This window comes from Gavialis gangeticus, unplaced genomic scaffold, assembly GCF_001723915.1.
Source record: "Gavialis gangeticus isolate Ggan-Ray unplaced genomic scaffold, GavGan_comp1, whole genome shotgun sequence".
NCBI classification, from domain to species: domain Eukaryota; kingdom Metazoa; phylum Chordata; order Crocodylia; family Gavialidae; genus Gavialis; species Gavialis gangeticus.
In genome coordinates, this window is record NW_017729002.1 from 4,375,143 (window position 1) to 4,395,550 (window position 20,408).

General features: G+C 43.5%; 1 protein-coding gene across 1 annotated transcript in view; it reads left to right on the plus strand.

Annotated features, from left to right (window-relative positions):
• Window positions 1-20,408, plus strand: part of LOC109290675 (apolipophorins) — a 116,032-nt gene that overhangs the window by 40,326 nt on the left and 55,298 nt on the right. The window contains exons 9-10 of the mRNA XM_019507382.1: window positions 14,585-14,688; window positions 17,021-17,186. Coding sequence (XP_019362927.1) covers window positions 14,585-14,688; window positions 17,021-17,186 — 270 coding nt within the window. The remainder of the gene's footprint in view (window positions 1-14,584; window positions 14,689-17,020; window positions 17,187-20,408) is intronic.

A 20,408-nucleotide genomic window follows, 5' to 3' on the forward strand; every position in this document is an offset into this window, starting at 1 on the left:
ACAGGACAGATATTCACAGAATTTATGGTGCGATAAACTTGTAAAGCAGCTGCAAAGATATTACTTGAAAAATGTGTAATATCTTTGTGGCTGATTTGTATGGCGCCATACTTGAAAGTGTGACATGCCATACAGGGATCACCCCAGGGCTCAGGCCCCAGAGAGATCCTGATCAACTGATTGTTGGTTGGCTGGGATGCCCTGGGACTTGAATCTTGGGGCAGTCCAGCTGATGGGACATTGGGATGGCCCTGGGGCTCAAACGGTGGGGTAGTCGCTGCTGGCTGGCAGGGACTACTCTGGGGCTTAAACCTCCAAGGTAGTCCCTCCCAGCAGACTGCTGATCGGGACTGTCCCAGAGCAGTCTCAATCTGCTGACAATCAGCTGATCGTTGGCTGGCTCCAGGGTTAGGGTTAGGGTAACTAAGACCTAATTAGCTCACAGTAAATTAAAGGAAATGTGGGCAGGCCAGTCCACTAGGCATTGGCCTATGGCCTGGCCCCATCTAGTGCCACCAATAATTAATTAGTGAATAATACACACAATACAAGAGAGAGGGTTAAATGACAACTGTATTGTACCACAACAAAAAATAACACGCAAGGTACAATAGAAACAACAATAACCCAAGATTACACTATGCTGTCAGTAACCAACAAATGAGAGAGACATGAGAGCTCCCGCAGATGGTGCTCTGGAGCAATATTGCTGTATAACCAGCTCTGTCATGCACTGCTGCTGCGAGGCATACAGCTCTCTCTCTCACCTGATGTGCTGAGGAATATCAGCCGCCCAGGCCCTCACCTGACACTTGACTGCCCCTCTCTGCACCCACTCTGACACACGACGATCGATCACTCGGTTCCACACACGAACGATTGAGACACTCTCACGCTGAGTATGGTGACCCCTCCTCCGGTCAGCATCCCCTGGACAACCACGCCATCAGTACATGTCACAGTCAATCTCTCGCTTGCATGATTGCACCCCCTTGATCACACCCCTCCACAGATATGATCAGCTTATAGATCTCTGTCTCATTCACACAATGAACCAATCACCACACAGGTGCATCTGACACACGTGCGCACTTGGCGCACACTGCTACACGCAGCCCTATACAAAAATAACAATTGGGGTCTCTCAAAAACTCCTCAGAGTCCTCCCACCAAAACTCATGCTTCAACTGAGCCTGCGTACAAACAGAGCTAGGTCATCGGTCCAAAAGGTCATTGATTGTAGAGCCTTCTAGAAGTGACCGTAACCAGGCCATGGGGATGCTGCAGTTTCACTGCCAACAGAGATGGAAAAGCCCCCACAGTCCCTCTTCATGCCAAGGGAGGTTTGTGCCCTGCGGTACTTCTAGTGTGGTTTTACCCAGTCTAGTTTCAAATACCAAGTTCTGCAGCTTCTCCCCCTTTTCCTGGGCAGAGCACACCGCAGGTAGCAGAGCTCCCCGTCAGGAGATGTTCACAGAGCTCTGGAATGTCGCTCACCTTCATTTCATTCATTCCAGGTGCCTTGTTTTGGTATTCATCTAAAAACTTTCTGTCCTTTCACAGTGTTTACAGGATTCACATATTTGCAGACCATTATTGTGCCTTCCCATACCTGTCACTTAGCAAACTTTCACTGTAAATCACACCCTGCTCTTAGCCCCCGGTCATTTTTATTGCTTTTTTTTCTGAACTTTCTGAACTCTATAGTTTGTCAGTATTTCCTGATAATATTGTTCCTTGAAATAACTACAGTAACCTGGGTGAGTTTGTATTCCAGCTACTCAGAGAGGGTCGTTTAACCCCAGGCTTTGTGATTAGAAGTGTTTACACGCACAGTCCAGATTTGCAATTTTTTACTGCCTTGTTGCATTGCAAAGATATATTTCGTTATATTTCATATTCCTGCTCTTTAGTTTCTCTGGTTTGTTCTTCCCAAAGAATGCTGTTGGATTGCCGAGCAGATTTTCACCTTCACTTTTCCAAATAGAATTCCATTTTGTTATTTTCAAGTTTCACTTCACTGGAGATGCTAGTGCCTTCTAACTGAACATCTGCAGGTTTTGCTGAAATACCTTTCTCTCCCATTTCTATGTGATATGTTGTGAGTTCAGCAACACACTCTGGACACTCCTGTGTTGAACTAACAGTTATGTCTTATTATAATTCTTTAGAATCATGTCCAGGTGGATTTTAGCAGTTGCCCTCAGTAGATGTATGCAGAACTTATATTTGCTCTGCCTTTGACTCAACCCCATCCAGTCCTTAGAGGGAGAGGCACTAAGAATGCCTCTGGTTCCTCCTGGCAGAGAACAGGGAGTCCCCAGTGCTGCAAAACTGCCAAAAAGTAACTGAACCCTCCAGTGCTGAACATAAGGGCTTTGGCCTTCAAGGGACAGTGCAAGGAAAACACAATAAGACACAACACCGCTCCCCACTAAACAGAATAGTCAGCCAACCATTTGGGAGGACTCCGCTTCCACTGTGGTCTTCCTAAAGAGCCTGACTCAGTGAGGGGTTCAGCAGGTGACGACCTTGTTAGGCTATCTGGAGACTCAACAGAGATGCTTCCTTCTGATGGTGATGGCAAAGGGTTTGCATTGGTGGAAACAGATAGGCACTTCCCCAATTAATTCATGTCTGTCGGTGGTGGATCAGTGCTTGGAGATTGCTCAGGTGCAGGGTTATCAGTAGGAGAATGCCCACACAGCTGGACCACATGACGTCTCCAAACTTGTCTGTCATCAGTCTGTACTGTATATGATACGGGTCCGGTGGCGCTGACAATTTCAGATCGAACCCACTGTGGGCCTGTCCCGTAGTTCCGAGCAAACACAGTCTCTTGTGGAACGAAAAGATGTAACGTATCAGATGCCAATGTGGAGTCCAACTCCTTTTCTTTCCTGAGCTGCATGTCTTTCACAAGGTCTGGGTTAACATAGTCAAGGCATGTCTTGAGATTATGACCCTATAAAAAGCTCTGATGGGCTGGACCCTGTTGTAGGGCAAGAAATTACATGTTGGGCAAACAGAAATCTGACCAGTCTGGTAGTCCAGTCTCCTACAACAGTCCTTTTCAATGCATCTTTTGTAGTCTGCACCAATCACTCAGCTTGCCCATTGGCCTGTGGCCTGCGAGGTGCAATGGTAACAGCTCAAATGAAGTTGCAGCTGGCAAAATCTTGGAACTCGCTGAGGCGAATGCATTGCCATTATCAGAAATGATAGTGTCGGGGACCCCCTGGGTTGTGAATAGCTGACGGAGAGCTGTTATAGTGGCTGTTGATGTAAGAGTTGAGACAGTAATCACTTCAAGCCATTTTGAGTATGAGTCAACAACAATTAAGAAATTCTTACCTTGAAAAGGGCCAGCAAAATCGATGTGGATGCATGACCAGAGTTCCTTTGTCATTTCCCCAGGGAATACTGGTGCCTTTGGTGTATTATGATGTGTTGCTTGACAAATGCTGCACTCCCTCACAACCCTTTCTATGTCATTGTCCATACATGGCCACCATACATAACTTCTAGCCAGTGCTTTCTTCCTCACAATGCCTGGGTGTGCTGCGTGCAGTGTTGTCAATATGATTTGGCATCCTGCTTCTGGAATTACAACATGATTTCCCCACAAGAGGCAACCCTTGTGGGCAGACAGCTCATGCTGACATGATGAAAATGGCCTGAATTCCTCAGCCAATTTATCTGCAGGCCAGCCCCTCCACACCCAGTTGAGGACACGGGCAAGGATACGGTTTTTTGCAGTCATCAGATAGCAAGGATGACAGCAAAAAATCATATCCTTGCTACCTGATCAGCCTGAAGAGGGGCTTCTGGCATGGATTCCAGCATGCAGACTTCTGTTGGCAGAGGAGTAGCACAATCAGGTATTTGTAGTGGTAGGTGGCTCAATGCATCCGCATTTGCAATTGTTTTCCCAGGTTTGTACACGAGTGTATTGTCATATGCATTTAGCATGATGCTCCAGCATTGCATATGGGGAGACAAAATAGGTGGAGTTGGTTTGTCTGTAGTAAAAATTCCAAGAAGGGGTTTGTGGTCTGTTTGGATTTCAAGTGTATGGCCATAAACATAACGATGAAATTTTTAAATTCCTGCAATGATTGCCAATGCTTCTTTATCGATCTGTGCGTAGTTCCTCTTGGTTGAAGTCATCGTTCTAGAGTAAAAAGCAACAGGTATACTCATGCCGTCAGGTAATGTGCGACTGAGAACAGCACCAACACCAAACAGCAAGGCATCACAAGTAATGGACAGTGGCTTCTGCTCATCATAGTGAACAAGGACAGAGTCTGATGCCAGCAACTTCTTGATGCCCTGGAAGGCTTCGTTGTGCAGCAAGTCCACTTCCACTGAGCTCCTTTATCCAGTAAATGATGAAGGGTCTCTGCTATGGTGGCTTTGTCTTTCAAGAAGATGTGATAAAAAGTGAGACGTCCTAAGAATGCTTGAAGATCCTGTCTGCATTTTGGTATAGGGGCATCATGTATTGCTTTCACCTTGTTTTCAACTGGGTGAATGTCAGACGCATCAATTGGATATCCCAGAAAGTTGATACTGGAAACTCCCAGTTGATATTTTTCTCTTTTTACTTTGATACCTGCTTTATCAAATCTCTGTAAAACTTCTCTGAGTCTCTCAGTGAGTTTCTCTCTAGATGGCGCCGTGATCAACACATCATCAAATTATGGAACAACCCCAGGAATTCCTGTTAGCATTTTTTCCATAAACCGCTGGAAAATTCCTGGTGCCACAGAAATTCCAAACTGGAGGTGCTTGACATGGAGCGCTCCCCAGTGTGTAATTATTGTTTTGGCCTCAGCAGACTATCAATTGCTGATAGGCTTGAGTGAGGTCAAGTTTGGCAAAAACCTTCCCTCCTGCAAGAACAGAAAGTAACTGGTTAATGGCAGGCACAGGGTACGGGTCCTGGTTAAATGCTTTATAAACAGTGCATTTGTAATCCCCACAGATGTGAACACTGCCGTTAGGTTTTAAAACAGGAACAATTGGTGTAAAATAGGAACAATTGGTGTGGCCCAGCTTGTATGTATGATTGGCTTGAGGACCCCTTGCTGATCTAATTCTGTATCAACTTTTGGGCGCAGTGTGAAAGGTACATTCCAGGCCTTCATAAAGATAGGGGCTGTTGCAGGATCCATTTGGAGCGTCACAGGTCGATGTGAGTAAGTTCCTAATTCCGCGGAGAATACCTGGGGAAACTGCCTTGCAAGCCTTTCCAGACTCTCTGTGCAGAAACTATGTACGCCTTGAATACTGATTCCCAACAGTGAGAACCAATTTCTTTTGCAGGAACTCAGTGACAATGAGGGGTAGACGCTGTCTAACATCCATACTGGACATCTACACTGCTGCTACCCAAAGTTTCCACAATCTGTCCATGGTAGTCACGCAGGCTACACTCAGGTTTCAATAACCTGGGAAGAGAGTGCCAAAACAAGTGGAAGAATGTGTTTTCATCTATGAGGGATACTACTGAACTCAAGTCCACCTCCATTTTGCATTTCTTTCCATTTATTAGTACAGTTGCAATCATCTCAGAACCTTGAGTTTCAACAACACCAACATTTTGAATCAAATATAGTTTTTGTACCTCACATTCTGGGGAGGACTCTAACCTGTGAGTGGATTGGGAGTGAATACATTTGCCACAGTCTTTTTGTCTCCCAGGACTGGCCTTCAAGTGGCAAACCCTCTCTATGTGGCCCTTCCTCTTGCGGCACGACGCTCCACATTCCTAAACCCACACTTCCTTCGTCTACGTTGGCCGCTACAACTCAAACATGTCTGTGGATTAATTGGCTGTCTTGGTGCTGTTGGTGAGGATATAATCCTCTGAATTTGCTGGCGATGATCTGGTTCTTGATCTTCTTGGAGTAAGTGGACATTGCTGGAGAATGCCTGGCAAATTTCTATCACGTTATGGGATGCTGCTTCACCTGCCAAAGCTTTTTCTTGTGCAGTAGCCAAGGTCAAATTTGGTTCAGAGAGCAGGCGGCATTGGATTGCTTCATCGTGAACCCCACAGATCAGACGGTCGCGAAGCAGGCCATCCAGGAGATCCCCAAACTAACAAAATTCAGCAAGGTGATGGAGCTCAGTCAGATAATCTGCTATGCCTTCATTGACCTTTTGGTCCCATTTAAAAAAAAAATGAAATCTCTGCAGAGTAACAGAGGGCCTTCGGCAAAAATGTGCCTTTAGCAGGGCAATTAGTTCAGCTTAAGACTTAGTGTTTGGTAAGGCAGGTGCTGTGAGGTAATGAACAATGGCAAATGTTTTGGCATCACAAAGTCAGGAGGATTGCACGCTTTGCTGGGTTTTCCACTTTGTTGGCTTCCAGGTAATAGGATAGTCTCTCAGCATAAGAGTCCCAAGTAGCCGGCTGGGCCGCATCAAATTCTTCTATATGCCCCAATGAGGCCATTCCAACTAACATCAGCCATAACGGAAAGAAAAGAAGAAAAAAATTCCCTCTGATCACAGAACACCTGGTCTCAGAATACCATCTCACAATCTGAAAGGGGGGGGGTCTTCTAGGCAAAAGATCCCATCCTCATCGCCAGAATGATATGTTGTGAGTTCAGCAACACACTCTGGACACTCCTGTGTTGAACTAACAGTCATTTATTATTAAAATTCTCTGGAATCATGTCCAGGTGGATCTTAACAGTTGCCCTCAGTAGGTGTATGCAGAACTTATATTTGCTCTGCCTTTGACTTGACCCTGTCCAGTCCCTAGAGGGAGAGGCACCAAGAATGCCTCTGGCTCCTCCTGGCAGAGAACAGGGAGTCCCTGGTGCTGCGAACCTGCCACAAAGTAACTGAACCCTCCAGTGCTGAGCATAAGGGCTTTGGCCTTCAAGGGACAGTGCAAGGAAAACACAATAAGACACAACACTTGATCTTAAGCATAACCCAAACCTGATCCTAACACTGGCCACTATGGAACCTTTTAGGCAACTCAAGCTTTGCCATTAATTATTAGGATTCATTTACTATTTTTCTACAGCTGCATCACCAGACTGTACCCAATTAGATTTTTGACTAAATTATTTTTTTCACAAAAAGAATGGATTTTTTTTTATTGGATAAAATCCCAAATTTCCATCCTCTTGACCTGAAATATAAACTTTTTTTTGGTCAACTTTATTTTTTGTTTTTCAGATGAAATTTTTCATTGATGGACAGAAAAGTAAAAATTTTCTTCAGAGAAATAATTTTTTTTTCAGCTAGTACTAGTTGAGAGCAAGGTCTCTGCAGACAGATGATCAGTATCAAACTCTTACTTTAATTTTGAATGCCAGTTCTGCATTCTTCCTTTCAGTCATCTTCCTAAAATGTGGCATCAGTTTTACTCTGATGATCAGCATGAGTAGAATTGTTCTGTCTTCGGCTCTCCACTCTCAATACATTTATCTTCAAAACACACACTTAGGAAATTAAGTCCGATAATTCCCATTTTAGAGATGGTAAACTGAGGTACAGAGGGCTAAGGCATTTGGTCAAGGTCACACAGGAAATGTCTGGTGGAGCACAAAGTTTTTAACTGATCTCCTAAGGGCTACGGCAGAATCATTCTCCCTCTCTACAGTAGCACTCTTCTGAACCTGTTGACTTCAGCAGGGCCATGTATGCTATAAAATTTGGGTATTCTTGCAGTGTTTTACAATGAGGCAAATCTAATTCAGAGTTCACTAGATGCAATGGCTTTATTATTACCTTGAAAGTAAGTTGTGTGAAAATGCGGTAGTCAATTAAGAATAACCTCATAGAGGCCTCTTATTTTCAGATGAAAATCTGACTTTTATCCTAACTAGAAGTTTATTTTTTCTTTTACGAGGATCTCTAGAAATACTGTAATTCTAGCACAAAGATTAACACTAGCTTCCCTTTTGAAAATATAGCATGCTTGCAATTGGAAAGTAATGAATAAACTGCTAACTGAAGCGGTGGCTAACCTTTTCCTCATAAAAGTGTTCTTGTTGATATTGAATACAAACAGTTACACTGTTTAAAGCATGATGCGGCATCTGCTGCCAAATGCTACAGCCTCAGTTCGTCAGAGCCTTCATAGAGTTGTGGGTAGATTTGCTTTGAAAATGTGTTGTCAGATGCATTTGTGCTTCATTATTAGTATATGGCAGCGCAAGCCTGGTTTCCTTTTTGCTAATGCTGTTATCTTTCTTCTCTTGGGCTGTGTATTGCATGCAATTTATTTACCATTACCTTCAGTTTTCATTAATTTTTGTCTAAATTGTATTTGTAGTGATACAAAGCGGAAAGTGATCCAGGAGGGGTCCCTATTCTATAGTTGCTTAGAGTTTTTTGACACACTTTCTGTGGACATAGACTATCAACCATTCTTTTTCACGTTGATTGTATCCCTTCATCCCTTGGCCCTTTGTCAGACCCTCCCTTAGTTGCCTCCTATTTCCAGTGAACCTTACTATGGCTCTGGTTTAGCTAATCAGGTAAACACATGGTTATTTGTAAATGTATGAATAGCCCTATTCCTGTTCATCAAATCACTGAGGTGTATATCATTACAGGTATGTAAGTGCTTACTACTTTTGAGGATGAAAGTCCCAATTCAGCAAGGTGCTTTAGCACATACCAATCCTAGTGGTGGAATTTAATTGCATGCTTAAATGTGTAGGGGCAAGAACCACAAATGTATTTGGGCATCTGATTTCAGTGAAAGTTAGGTGCCTAAATTGGAGTTAAGCACCTAAATAGCTTTAAGAATCTTTGCCTGGATACGCCCCTGAAAAAGAGCAGAATTAAGCACACATATAGCTGCTTTGTTAACAAGGACCTATATCATACGCATAGTTAAAATGAAGCTTATGAAATGCTTGTTTTAAGAGTTGTACTTTCTCACTAATCCTTGAGTACCTTTCCATTGACTGCAGTGGTCTTAAGCCCTTTGGGTTAAATTAAATAGGAACTGAGACTGAGTTAAAATGTGAAGAGTGCCTCAGAGATTAAGGAGCTGAAGGATGGGACTTCTAAATTATTTTAAAGATTTTTAAAGCTGTCACCCACTATCTTCACTACCGTTCTGTTTCTGTCCTATATAGAGAGCATCTAAAATGGCTATTTGATTAGGCTTTCTTAAAGCTACAAGTACTGGAGCCAGAGTAAAGGCTCTGAGATAGCACTGAGTGTTTGTGTATTTTCTGTACGTATTATGGTACCTTTGAGACTACAGAATGGCTGCATGTAGGCCCCAGTTCAAGGAAGTTAGCATTGTACTTAACCAGCTCCTGTTCAGTAGAGCACAAATTTCACTGCCAGTCTTGTAACCCTGCACATCACAGCTATGAGATTTGATGGGCCAGTGCGCTTATATAATTCAGCAAATGTTCCCATTGTATTCACTGAGGCAACTCAAGTGAGTAGCCACCTGGTTTATCATACTTAAGTCCATAGTTTGCTTGAAGGGACAATTATTCTGATCCCAATCTTTACAAATGCTTTAGAAGAAGTATATTAAATATGCAAGTCTAGATGTTGTACAGGATACAGAATGTCCATTATACTACATGGTCCATAGTGTTCAGAGCTGGGCAATTTCATTTTTAAAGATATTTCTGAAACTGATTTTGGAATAGTATTTTTGTGAGTTTATTTTGGTAAGATCGATATGCCAGTGCTGAGCAAAGGCCAAGAGGAACAAATGCATAAAAAGTGAAATAAATTATTTTGGATCCATGAAATGAGGCCCCCCCGCCCCGCTAAGGTAAGAAATTTATTCTATCTACTTCCAAGGTGCAGTTCTTTTTAATGAAAACCTTCTGTCAGGTTTTAATGAAAATCTATTGCTGGCACCAGATGATACCAAGTTCTCATTGCTTTTGGAAACAGCGCTGGAGTTTTATTTTCCACATCAATAGTAGCCAGCTTATAAATGTTTGGTTATTTATTGAGGAAGGATTCCTGTGTAGAAATGCACCATATGTGCTCAGAATTAGAGGAAATTTCAGGATAGCTAGAGGTCAGGAGCCAAATTAGGTTTCCCCTGTCCTGTGGATCCTTTTGGAACTGTGACTTGACAGACGTAAAACGTATTTGTTTGTTTTTCATGCGAACTATAATTGGTTCTTTTGAGTAAGAATGACATTCTTGCTTTATATCCTTTCACATCTGAAATGAATGAATAATGTAAGTGAATCCAGTTAAAGTGCAGTTTGAATTTAAAGTTTGGCTAGATTAAATAATATATTAAAACCAAACTGCAAGCCTCTGGGTGTAATATAGCATTCTGTCAATCTTCCAAATGCTGTGGTCTTTCCCCTTATGAACTTTGAATCAGTCCACAGAGACATGTTCATATACCATGTAGCCTTTTTTTTTCATTTTTATCAACTATGTTACTAGGATATTGCATAAAAAAATCATAGGATAAATAGGTTCTGTGGAAATTAGAGGTGTTATTTTATACATAATTCCTTTCTCACCAGATGAAAGTCCCGTAATGTGTGTAGTAGGAAGTTATGCATCTTTGAGATTTGAGTAGACAGGACTACACTGCATAAAAATTGAAAGCTGACTCTTCTCACTGTGTAGGACTCTTCTTTCCATTAAAGTTGGAAGCATGCAATACTTCTTTAATGAAGAAACTCTAGTGCTATGTATATTTAAAGTGATTTCTTGGTTCATAGTTCTTTATTACTTTCATATTTAATATTTCCTCTGAGGATTCACTGGTGATTTCTTCACTGAAACATTTATGTGTGACATTGGTGCAGACACATGAGAGCAGAGCTCCTTTAAACCAAATGAAAAGAATATAGCATAATCCCTTATCTCAGGAATAAGCCTTTTTTAAAGGAAGATACAGTCTCACCTTATATATTGATACCAATAGGGTTACCATATTTCCAGTTTCAAAAAAGGTGAAATCTGTTGGGGGGGATAATATGAGTGTGGGGAAGACCATGATATGCCCATGCCCTGCCCCTCACTCACAAGCCACAGCTCGTGCAGCCCTGCTGCTGCCCCTCACTCCACCCAACCCCCAGATCATGCTGGTGCCCCTCACTCCTGACCCACAGCCCCTGTGGCACTGCCTGTGCCATACGCTCTTGACCCACAGTCCTGCCCCCCCGGCCCCATCCCCGGTGCCCCTCACTTTCAAACCACAGGCCCCTGCCCCTCCCAGCCCTCACTCCCAACCCACAGCTCCCTGCTCTCCCCAGCCTTGCAGCATCTCCCAGCTTCCCTGCCACTGTGAGCACAGGCACTGACCCTGGTACCACTGGCCCAGCCATGCAGCTCCCTGCTGCCCTTGAAGGAGCCCCCCTGAACCTTTCCCCTGCTGAAGGGGCAGGCACCTCCCTTGCCTCCGCGCCCTGCTGCAGCCCTAGCAGCCTGTGTGCCCTGCCACCAATTGCCCTCCCCCCAGTGCCAAGCAGCTCCTTGCTAGGGCAAACTGGGAAGTGCTAGGAAAAATTTTGATGCTGAGCAGAGGCAGAGCAAAGTCTTAGATATTTGTTGATATTTAAAAAAAACTGCCCTGACAGAGATGGGAAGACCCAAAGAAAGGACATGTCTGGGCAAACCTGGACATATGGTAGCCTTAGGTACCAATTTCTTGTGAGCGTCAATAGTAAATCTCTGCAGAAAGCTGAAAAAAATGAGGGCAAATGACTAGAGATATGTGAAAGACCGAATTTCCATTTTGGGGGAAATTCTGCAGGTTCAAAAATTGTTTTCACTCTGAATTGGAATAAATTAAAAACATTTAAAATTCCTTTGAAACTGGAACAAAACTACTAAAATAAAACAAAAACACCAAAGATTGGAACAAGACCAATTTTTTTAATAACCTGTAAAATTATTTTTTCTTCCAAAACAGAATTCAGTCAAAATCAGCACATTTTTCTGGAAAGTGGCAATTGTACACGAAAGGTATTTTCCAGTGACCTTCCAGGAAAGGTATTTTCCAGTGAATTTTTCTGCTGGAAAATTTTGATCAGCCCTACAAGTTAGGCTTAATAGGAACTGGAGAGAGACATTTTCATATGGATACATTTTTGAGAAAGCAAGCCAAGTATTGGTTGAAATGAGCTGACAGCAGGTTAGCTCCAAGATATAGATCATAAAGTGGGAAAATAAAATGAAGATGGTTAAAAAAATTTACCCTGAAAATGTTATCTTAAGCCTAAAATTCCCCATTCCCTGAAGGAGACTGGGGAAAGAAAGTGTAGGACTAGGAATGTAGAAGTCCATAATTACATTCAAGATATTTGAGTGTCCCAGGAAAGAATAGCTGACAAACTGGAAAAGAGCTCCTTTATTAGTGAATCTAGTTTCCAACATTAGGTTTTATGAAACTGGGTTTTATCATTGTTAGTTCAGTATATATCGAAAGGGACCTTGAACAGAGCAGTCTTTCACTCTGAAAAACAATTATTTTTTCCCCAGAGAAAGATGATACTAATATGTAATTACAGTTCTTGAAGTTTAATTTGCTTTCCTGTGATTCTGTTACAGTGATTAATAATAAAGCCAGTTCTGCGTTTTTGGTGATGCCTTAGAACTGCAAAATGTGATTTAGCTTCATATTATCATTAGTTTCTTTCAGCTACATGAGCACAGATGTGGCAATGAGTCTAAAAGGAGACTATTCACTTTAGGCCAACATTTTAAAAGATCTTAAATAGAAAATAACATGAAATAGAATATTGCTGATTTACTTACTTTGTCTCTCAGGGATATGATAACTAAATCATAGAAGGCTTGTCTACTTGCTGATACAGCTATACAGGCAACTCCATCTAGTGGAGATACAGCTTATAGGCTAGGGACAGAAATTACATATAAACTGGTTTAAGTAATTGGAAACTGGTTTAAACCTGTAACACAGCAGAAGTTCAGTGCACATAAACCACTTTCAAAATGGCCAAAACTGGTTTAAGATGAACCTGGATGGATGTGTAGTATCAGACTTAACTGATTTAGATTAAAAAGGTTTATGGCACTTCTGTCCCAGGTCTCTTCCTCATTCAAGTTAACTTACAGTCCCCCAGCATCCCTGGATGCTTTGCAGCTCTTGGCTGTGCTGCCTGCTCCAATGGAGCAAGGCTGGCCCTGCCCCTAGCTGTCATAGAGCTGGGGCACTAACGCCTCTGCTCCGCAGCCTGCTCTCTGCCTGGGCCTGTCAGCCCCACAGGACAGGAGGGCAGAGGAACAGATGCCCAGGCCTCCCTAACTGCAGGCTGTACAGCCAGGGGAGGAAAAGCCCCTGTTGTGGGGACTTTATGCTCCCCTCCTTGCAGCCCAGCAAGCTGGGCAGGAATCAGTTCAGTCCTGCCCTCTCCCCAGCCTCCACCTCCTAGAGGGGGAACATACCTTACCCGCCTGGAACTCACTCCCCCCGCCAGGTTCTGCTGGCAGGAGGGGGGAAGCCCCCACCCAGGAGCTTTCTACCTGCCCCCCTGCAGCTCTGAGCCAAGCTGGGATTGGCTCAGACCCTCTATCTCCTTAGCCATCCACCTCTGAGGTGTGGGGTAGGTAGGTGGGAATGCACACCTCCAGCCAAGGTCTGCCCAGTGTTGGGGGGGAAGCACCCACCAGGGGGCTTTTTGCCCCCACCACAACTCCAGTTGGGCTGGGATTGGTCCAGCTCTGCCTCTCAGCAAGGTGGGGGTAGGGAGGCAGGGGATGCAAACTGCCCTCTCCCCTGCACTGGCTTCCCCAGCTGGGGGGCTGCCCAGCACAGAAGGCAAAGCACCCACCTGGGGGCTTTTCATCTCCCAGAAGCTCAGAGCTAGGCTGGGATCACATCAGCCCTGCCCCCTCCTCAGCCTTCTCCTGTCTGGGGAAGGAGCAGGGCTAAGGCGGTCCCAGCCCAGCTCTGAGCTACGGTGGGATAAAAAGCCCCCAGGTGGGTGCTTTCCTCCCATGCCTGGCAGACCCCAGTGTGAGGGGCTGATGCTGGACTGGGGAGGTGCATTCCCACTCCCCCTTGGAGGCAAGGGCTGAGGAAGGGGTGAGGCTGGAGCATTCCCAGCCTGGCTCGAGCTGTGGGGAGGTGAAATGTCCCTCAGGTGGGTGCTTCCCCCTGTGTGGGGCAGACCCTAGCTGGAGGGAGGGGTGAATGGGGGAAGGAGAGAGTAGTACAATTGGAGGGGATTTAATAGCAGCCTTCACCTACCTGAAGGGGGGCTCAAAAGAGGATGGCACTGGACTGTTCTCAGTGGTGACAAATGACAGAACAAGGAGCAATGGTCTTAAGTTTCAGTAAGGGAAGTTTAGGTTAGATATTAGGAAGAATTTTCTCCCCCGGAGAGTAGTAAAACACTGGAATAAGTTACCCAGAGAGGTGGTGCAAGCTCCATCCTTGGAGGTTTTCAAGACTCAGCTAGACAAAGCTTTAGCTGGGATGATCTAGTTGAGGACAGTCCTGCTTTGAGCAGAGGGTTGGACTAAATGACTTCCTGAGCTCCCTTCCAACCCTTATTTTCTATGATTTTATGATTATTATATAATCATATATATAATGTGACCTACATTGCTTTTTTTTTTCTTCTATTCTTAGAGTACAGATCTCTTCATGACTCTGGTGTTTGAACTTCGAAGTCTCTCCATTAATGCTTTAATGGGCCTTTGGCAAATATCTTCATTTAAGTGCAGAGACAACTGGTAAGGTCTTTTTAACAGTGAGCACCTCTATTTTTTCATAGTATTTTCCCCTTTATTTTGACAGTAAATATGTGGATATCAATCTGTTCTGCCTCTACTGCATGCTAACAGTCATTAAATACTCAAGCAGTTTGAACTGACAATTGGATTTTGTATGACAGAAATATGATATCCCTCCAAATATGATGTTCCTTTTTAAGCAGGATTCTGTCTAGTTTTCCAAAGCATATATCTGAGCATCTTCAAACAATTCCCAAACCCGCTTCTTACAAATGTAGTAATCTGCATAATAGAATATAAAACTAAATGCACATGTTCTGGAGTTGACATCTTGTGGACAAAAAAGGGAATATTTTGCTCTATATCTGAAATTAGTCTGTCCAACTGTCAGCAGCAAAGCATGGCCTTGAGTTCCTGGTTATGTGCTTGGAGATGGATTTTCAGAAGGGAACAATAATCTTGCAGTTAAGTCACTGGACTGAAAGTCTGGAGAATCGGATTCTAGCCACAGACTCCTTCTGTGCCCTTTAAGTCCCTTAGTCTGTTGGAGCCTCAGTTCTTCAGTAGTACAGTAAGGATAACCCTGTCTAGCTTGTCTGTTGAGACACTGTCTAGCCAAAGGAAGACCATTTGCTTTCAGACTGTGTGTTTAGACTGACTTGTGCTATGGGGCCATATTGTGCTAGCGTGCAGAAGGGGTAGGAGCCGGGTACAAGAGGTCATCGGGTTGCTACTGGTAGATTTCCAGTCTCTGCAGCAACTGGCTGAGTTGTAAACATATTGCAGGGAGGCGCTAGTGGGCTTGGCCTTGGGCCCAGGTGCTCAGCACAGTTTCCAGAAGTAGGATGGGTGGCAACTAATGGGAAAAAGTGGCAGACAAAGGTGTTTTTAATGAGAATGGTCAGCTGGTTTTGGCTAGAAGGCAGGCTAAATAATGGCCCTAAGTAGCAGCATACCCTGTTTTTTACAAGTATATTCTACATTGCTTTGTCTCTAGGTCATTTCCTCTACACTCTTCCCCCACCCCCTCTTCCTTCATGGGAACCCATCACTTACTGCTTCACTGTCCTTAAGGTGTTTTGCTTTATAAATCTTGGCTCAGTTTGTATGAAAAAATGTCACTTGGATTCCATTTTTATCTACTTTTTTCTGCTGTTCTTCCTGAGTCAGTACAAGTCAGGATCGTTTGGAAGTGATCCACACAGCTTGCTTTAAACCAGGTACAAGAAGAATCCTATCTTGGTGAAATCAAAGATACATGGACATTTATTAAAATATTTTTAGTGATATATTAAAAAGCTAATCTGTTTGGCCTTTCCAGGTAAAAACCCAACATAACCTAATTTCTTGACACTGCAAAAATGGTCTGGTGGAGACCATACAGGAGAATAATTTCTACTACTTCTTCTTTGTAGTCATATTAATAGTACCATGGAAATTAGTCTCACATGTAGTTTTTCATATTTCAAGCTTTCATCAGCCACAAAGAACAGAGGTAGGTTAAAAAAATGTAAATAAAAATAAATTTTTTGGATGTTGGTGTTTTTAAAGATTTTGTTTCTGCTCTTAACTGGTCCCAGCTGGCTTTCCCATTCCTACAAATGATTTCCTTTCTAATAGAATGCTTTTTACCATCATTGCTGACTCCAAGCAGGAACGTCAAAACCCCTTGTCTAGCCTTTCCAGAGGTCAAACAACTTAAACAAAGTTCACAGATGGTTTGGTGAAAAAAAAATAAAAATCCCAGGTTTGGGTAAAAAAGCTGTGGCTGCTGGCCAGGCTCCACGTGACAGAATTGCCCCTGCTGCAGCCTTGGGAGGCCCCCAGGACTCCAGGTAAGGCTGCTGGGGCCAGCCCAGTGGTGGCCCCAGCCTCCTCTACCCCACCCAGGGTAACTTGCCATGCGCCAAAGTGCACGTGGCATGGGTGTTCCCTGGGGACAAGTAGTGGTGTAGCAAGGTGTGCCACCACTACTTGTCCCCAGGAAACCAAACATCCATGCTTGTCCAGATGCAGCCTAGATGTTCAATTTGAGACAATTCTTCCCAATTTTCAGATGCCTTTCTTGAAATTCAAGTCCCTGGTAGGCGCCCAGAACCTGAGATGCCCAAAATAAGTAGTCCCAATCTTGGCCTAAGGATCTATGATTCTGCAGCCCTCAAAACCAAGGGCACTCCTACCACTGACTTCAGTTTATTGGCCCTCAGTTCATTAATGGGCTTTCATTTCCTTTGAAGGTAGATCAGCCTTAGGGTGTCAGAAGATAAGTGTTCTTTGACTCTTTGATACTTTGTATTGGATCAGGTTTAACATTTTTTCTCCCCTGTTTTAGGCAGCCACTGGCAGACGCTCTCCCATCCTGTGCTACAGAGGCCTGTGTTTTCCTTATGAAAGAAATTATAGTCTCAAAAGAAGTGGAAGAGGACAAAATTGAATCTTTCCTTTGGTCACTGTCATTCATTCTGAAGCCCACTGCAGGCATGATCAACTCTCTTGCTGTGAGCAGACCATTTTTCTTTCTATCATTTAAACCAGCTGGTTCCTATTCTCTGGGTATGCCTACACATGTATTAGTGTGCTGTGGTTACTGTGCATTAAGTTTAGTACCTGTAATAACAGGTGCTAACTACATATGCAGTAATTGGTGCTATTGGCAGTAGTGGTGACGTACGCCTTCTAAGTGATGCTAGTGCACAGTAGACTAATTCTACTGTGCATTAGTGCAATAGCATGGCGTTTGCTGTGATGCACTAATGCACAGTAGAATTAATCTACTGTGCATTAAGTGTCTCATGATGGTGCACCCTTTGTATATTAAACTCTAGTACAGGAATGATATAAATTGATAAGAAACTCTGTTTATTTATATGATTTATAAACTGTCCTTTACAATGAAGGGGCTTACAATAAGTGAACAGAATAACTTATAAAACAGGAAAACAAACAAAAGAACAAAACAGCATATCAAATAAAGTAACCTAAAAATACTCCAGCCTAGTTTTGTTTGCTGAAAGTCTGCTGATTTAGGAAGGTTTTTACAGTACTTCCAAAAGATGTCAAGATTTGGGCTCTGGTTGGCCTCGAGAGGAAGGGAATTTCAGAGCTGAGGAGTGACTCTGCTCACCTTCATTTGTAAAAGTGATTTTGGTGATGAGACTGGGAAGGGACTGATGCTCCCAACACATTTCATTTGGGACTCCAAAAGAGGATACGAACAGTACTCAGTTACAGGTGCTTGATGTAGACTGGCAGCAGAGAGAAAAATACAGGGGTAAATACTGAAGTACCCTTTGGTCCAGAGAGACTCGTCCCTGTGAGTCACGTTTCAGGTTTATCAGTACAGCACTGTGGGGAAACTGATACTGTTGGAGCTCCTGCTATAGCTGTGCCTTCAACTAAAGAGGGCTGCCAATTCAGTTTCAATCCCACTCTGCAGTCCTGCCAATCTCTGGCATCGTTTCAGAAGCACTGTACACGCACATTCCACCTTTCGGTCAGATTTAGTGCTATTGAAGATGTTATGATTTTAACTTATGCTAATTGCGTATATGTGCTCTGTGTGTACTGTGATGTGGACTTCTTTCCTGTGTGGATTGTGATGTGGGTCAACACATTTCAGCTCACATAGCATTTGACACCTTTCACTCCAAAATTTGGAGGGAAGGATGCAGAATTTTCATACTCCCTAAGGGGAGCTTAAGCTCTATTATGTTGTACTTGCACAGAGCCCTTCTGTTGGGCTACTTTTCTGCAGGGGCCAATGACTGAAACGTCTATAAATAGGGTTTTTGATGGGAGTACTTCAAAGAGTTTGGTTCAGTTAGAAGGGCACACAAGCATGAATGCGCTTCTGAAGCAGTATTCTCTGAAGATTTTCTTGGCTTGCAAAATTAAGCTCAGGTTCCTGTTAAGAGATGCTTGTTTGCAAGATTCCCAGTATTTCTGTTACTGAGAAGACTGGAATGAACAACCTGCCTGGCTCTGACATAACAAAGGGTGGAGGGTCTCTGTAGAAAGGAGAAAATGAGATTGCAATGCACCAAACAGTTCTTCTTCAGTTTATCCTGCTTCATCAGCTTTATAGGTGATTTGGCTTTTCAGAAAAAAATGTAACATTAAGACCTCTGAATAAATAGTGGACCAGATTATGAACAAGGCACAGACCAAAACTCATCTATAGAAAAATGGCCATTGTTCCATGCCTTCTGCAGTGAAGTGAGGAAAAGGTGCGAGAGAAAAGCCAAGAGGCATGTCCAGGGGGTGCAGGGGAAGCAGCTCCCACCATTGTGCCGGATGAACCACCTGACTAGTGACTCCCGGCCAAGCAGTGCACAGTAGTTGGAGCTTCCCCCCTCCTGCACCCACCCACCCAGATGAGCCTCGGCTTTGTCCCGCTCCACCCCGGCTGGGCAGCGCGTGCCCCTGCCCCAGCTCCAGCCCCGTTCCTTCGTCCTCATGGGGGCCTTGGTCTGCCTCCCCCCATGCCCCTTCCTTCCCCATACACCAGACTTACCAGCTGGTGTCAGCTCTCCATACTGCTGGGCTGTGCTCCTCACTGCCTGTACTGCACTGCATGCATGCAAGGGCTGTTTATTGGCCAAATGATCAGGCTATGGCCAATTTCCTATGTATTAAATTTTCTTTATATCGGTGCTGATCTGATATCAGACTGATGTATTAGTGCACCTCTAGTTCTTAGGCTTCTAACCATTGTTGTTACTCTACACTGGATTCTTTCCAGTCTGTCCACATCCTCCTTGAAATGTAGGGTCCAAAATTGGACATGGTACTTCAGGTGAGCCATTACCAGTGCTGAATAGAGCATAAAAATCCCTTCCCTTGCTTGCAAGTACAGGCAACCCCTGCTTAACGCTGTTTCGCTTAGTGCTATTTTGTTATAACACTCATTTTAAATTGCTACCTGATTCCATTTAGTGCTCAACGAGTTTCATTATAATGTTTGCAGTCACCATCTTTGGCCATTAAAAACACTTGCGGTCACCATCTTGGGTTGTCAAATACTTCCAGTTTTGTTTAACGCCCATTTTGCTTAACGCTCGGTTTTTGAGGAACCAATTAAGAGCGCTAAGTGGGGGTTGCCTGTAACACTTCTATTAATACAGCCCACTGCACTGTTTTGCCTTTTTTGCAACAAGAACTGGTAGTACTGTCCTGTTTTATTGGCCAGCGCTTAATAAATATTCATGTAACTCAACGTGTTTAAAAATCCCCTAGAGGGGGAGTGACAGAAGCAAGCTATAACAAATCATTATGTAACAGAGTAAAATGTCTCAATAATAATTTTTTGTGCATCTTTGGCTTGACTGCCAATGATCAATTGATTAGACATGAAGAGTCAAGCTAGCTGTTTCTCACATCCTTCTTTTCCTGATCGAATGTTATAGACTAGGGCAGTAGGGGGACAACTGCCAAAGAGTTTTGTAGGCTTTCCACAACATCTATTAGGAACAATTCATACTGCATTCATAACAATTCATATAATATTCATTGAGTTTTCTGAATCCCTGCTGAAATGAAAGGTTTTTTTAGCAAAAGTATATTTACTTTGGAATTTGGGGTGATCTGGGGTTTGACTACAGATTTATAGGACTCATAGAAAGATACATTCATTATGAAAACAGACAGACTCTCAGGGACACAACTAGCTTTCAGTATTTTTCTCCTAAGTTGCCTTTAGTTGAGAAGTTTTGTTTTCAGTT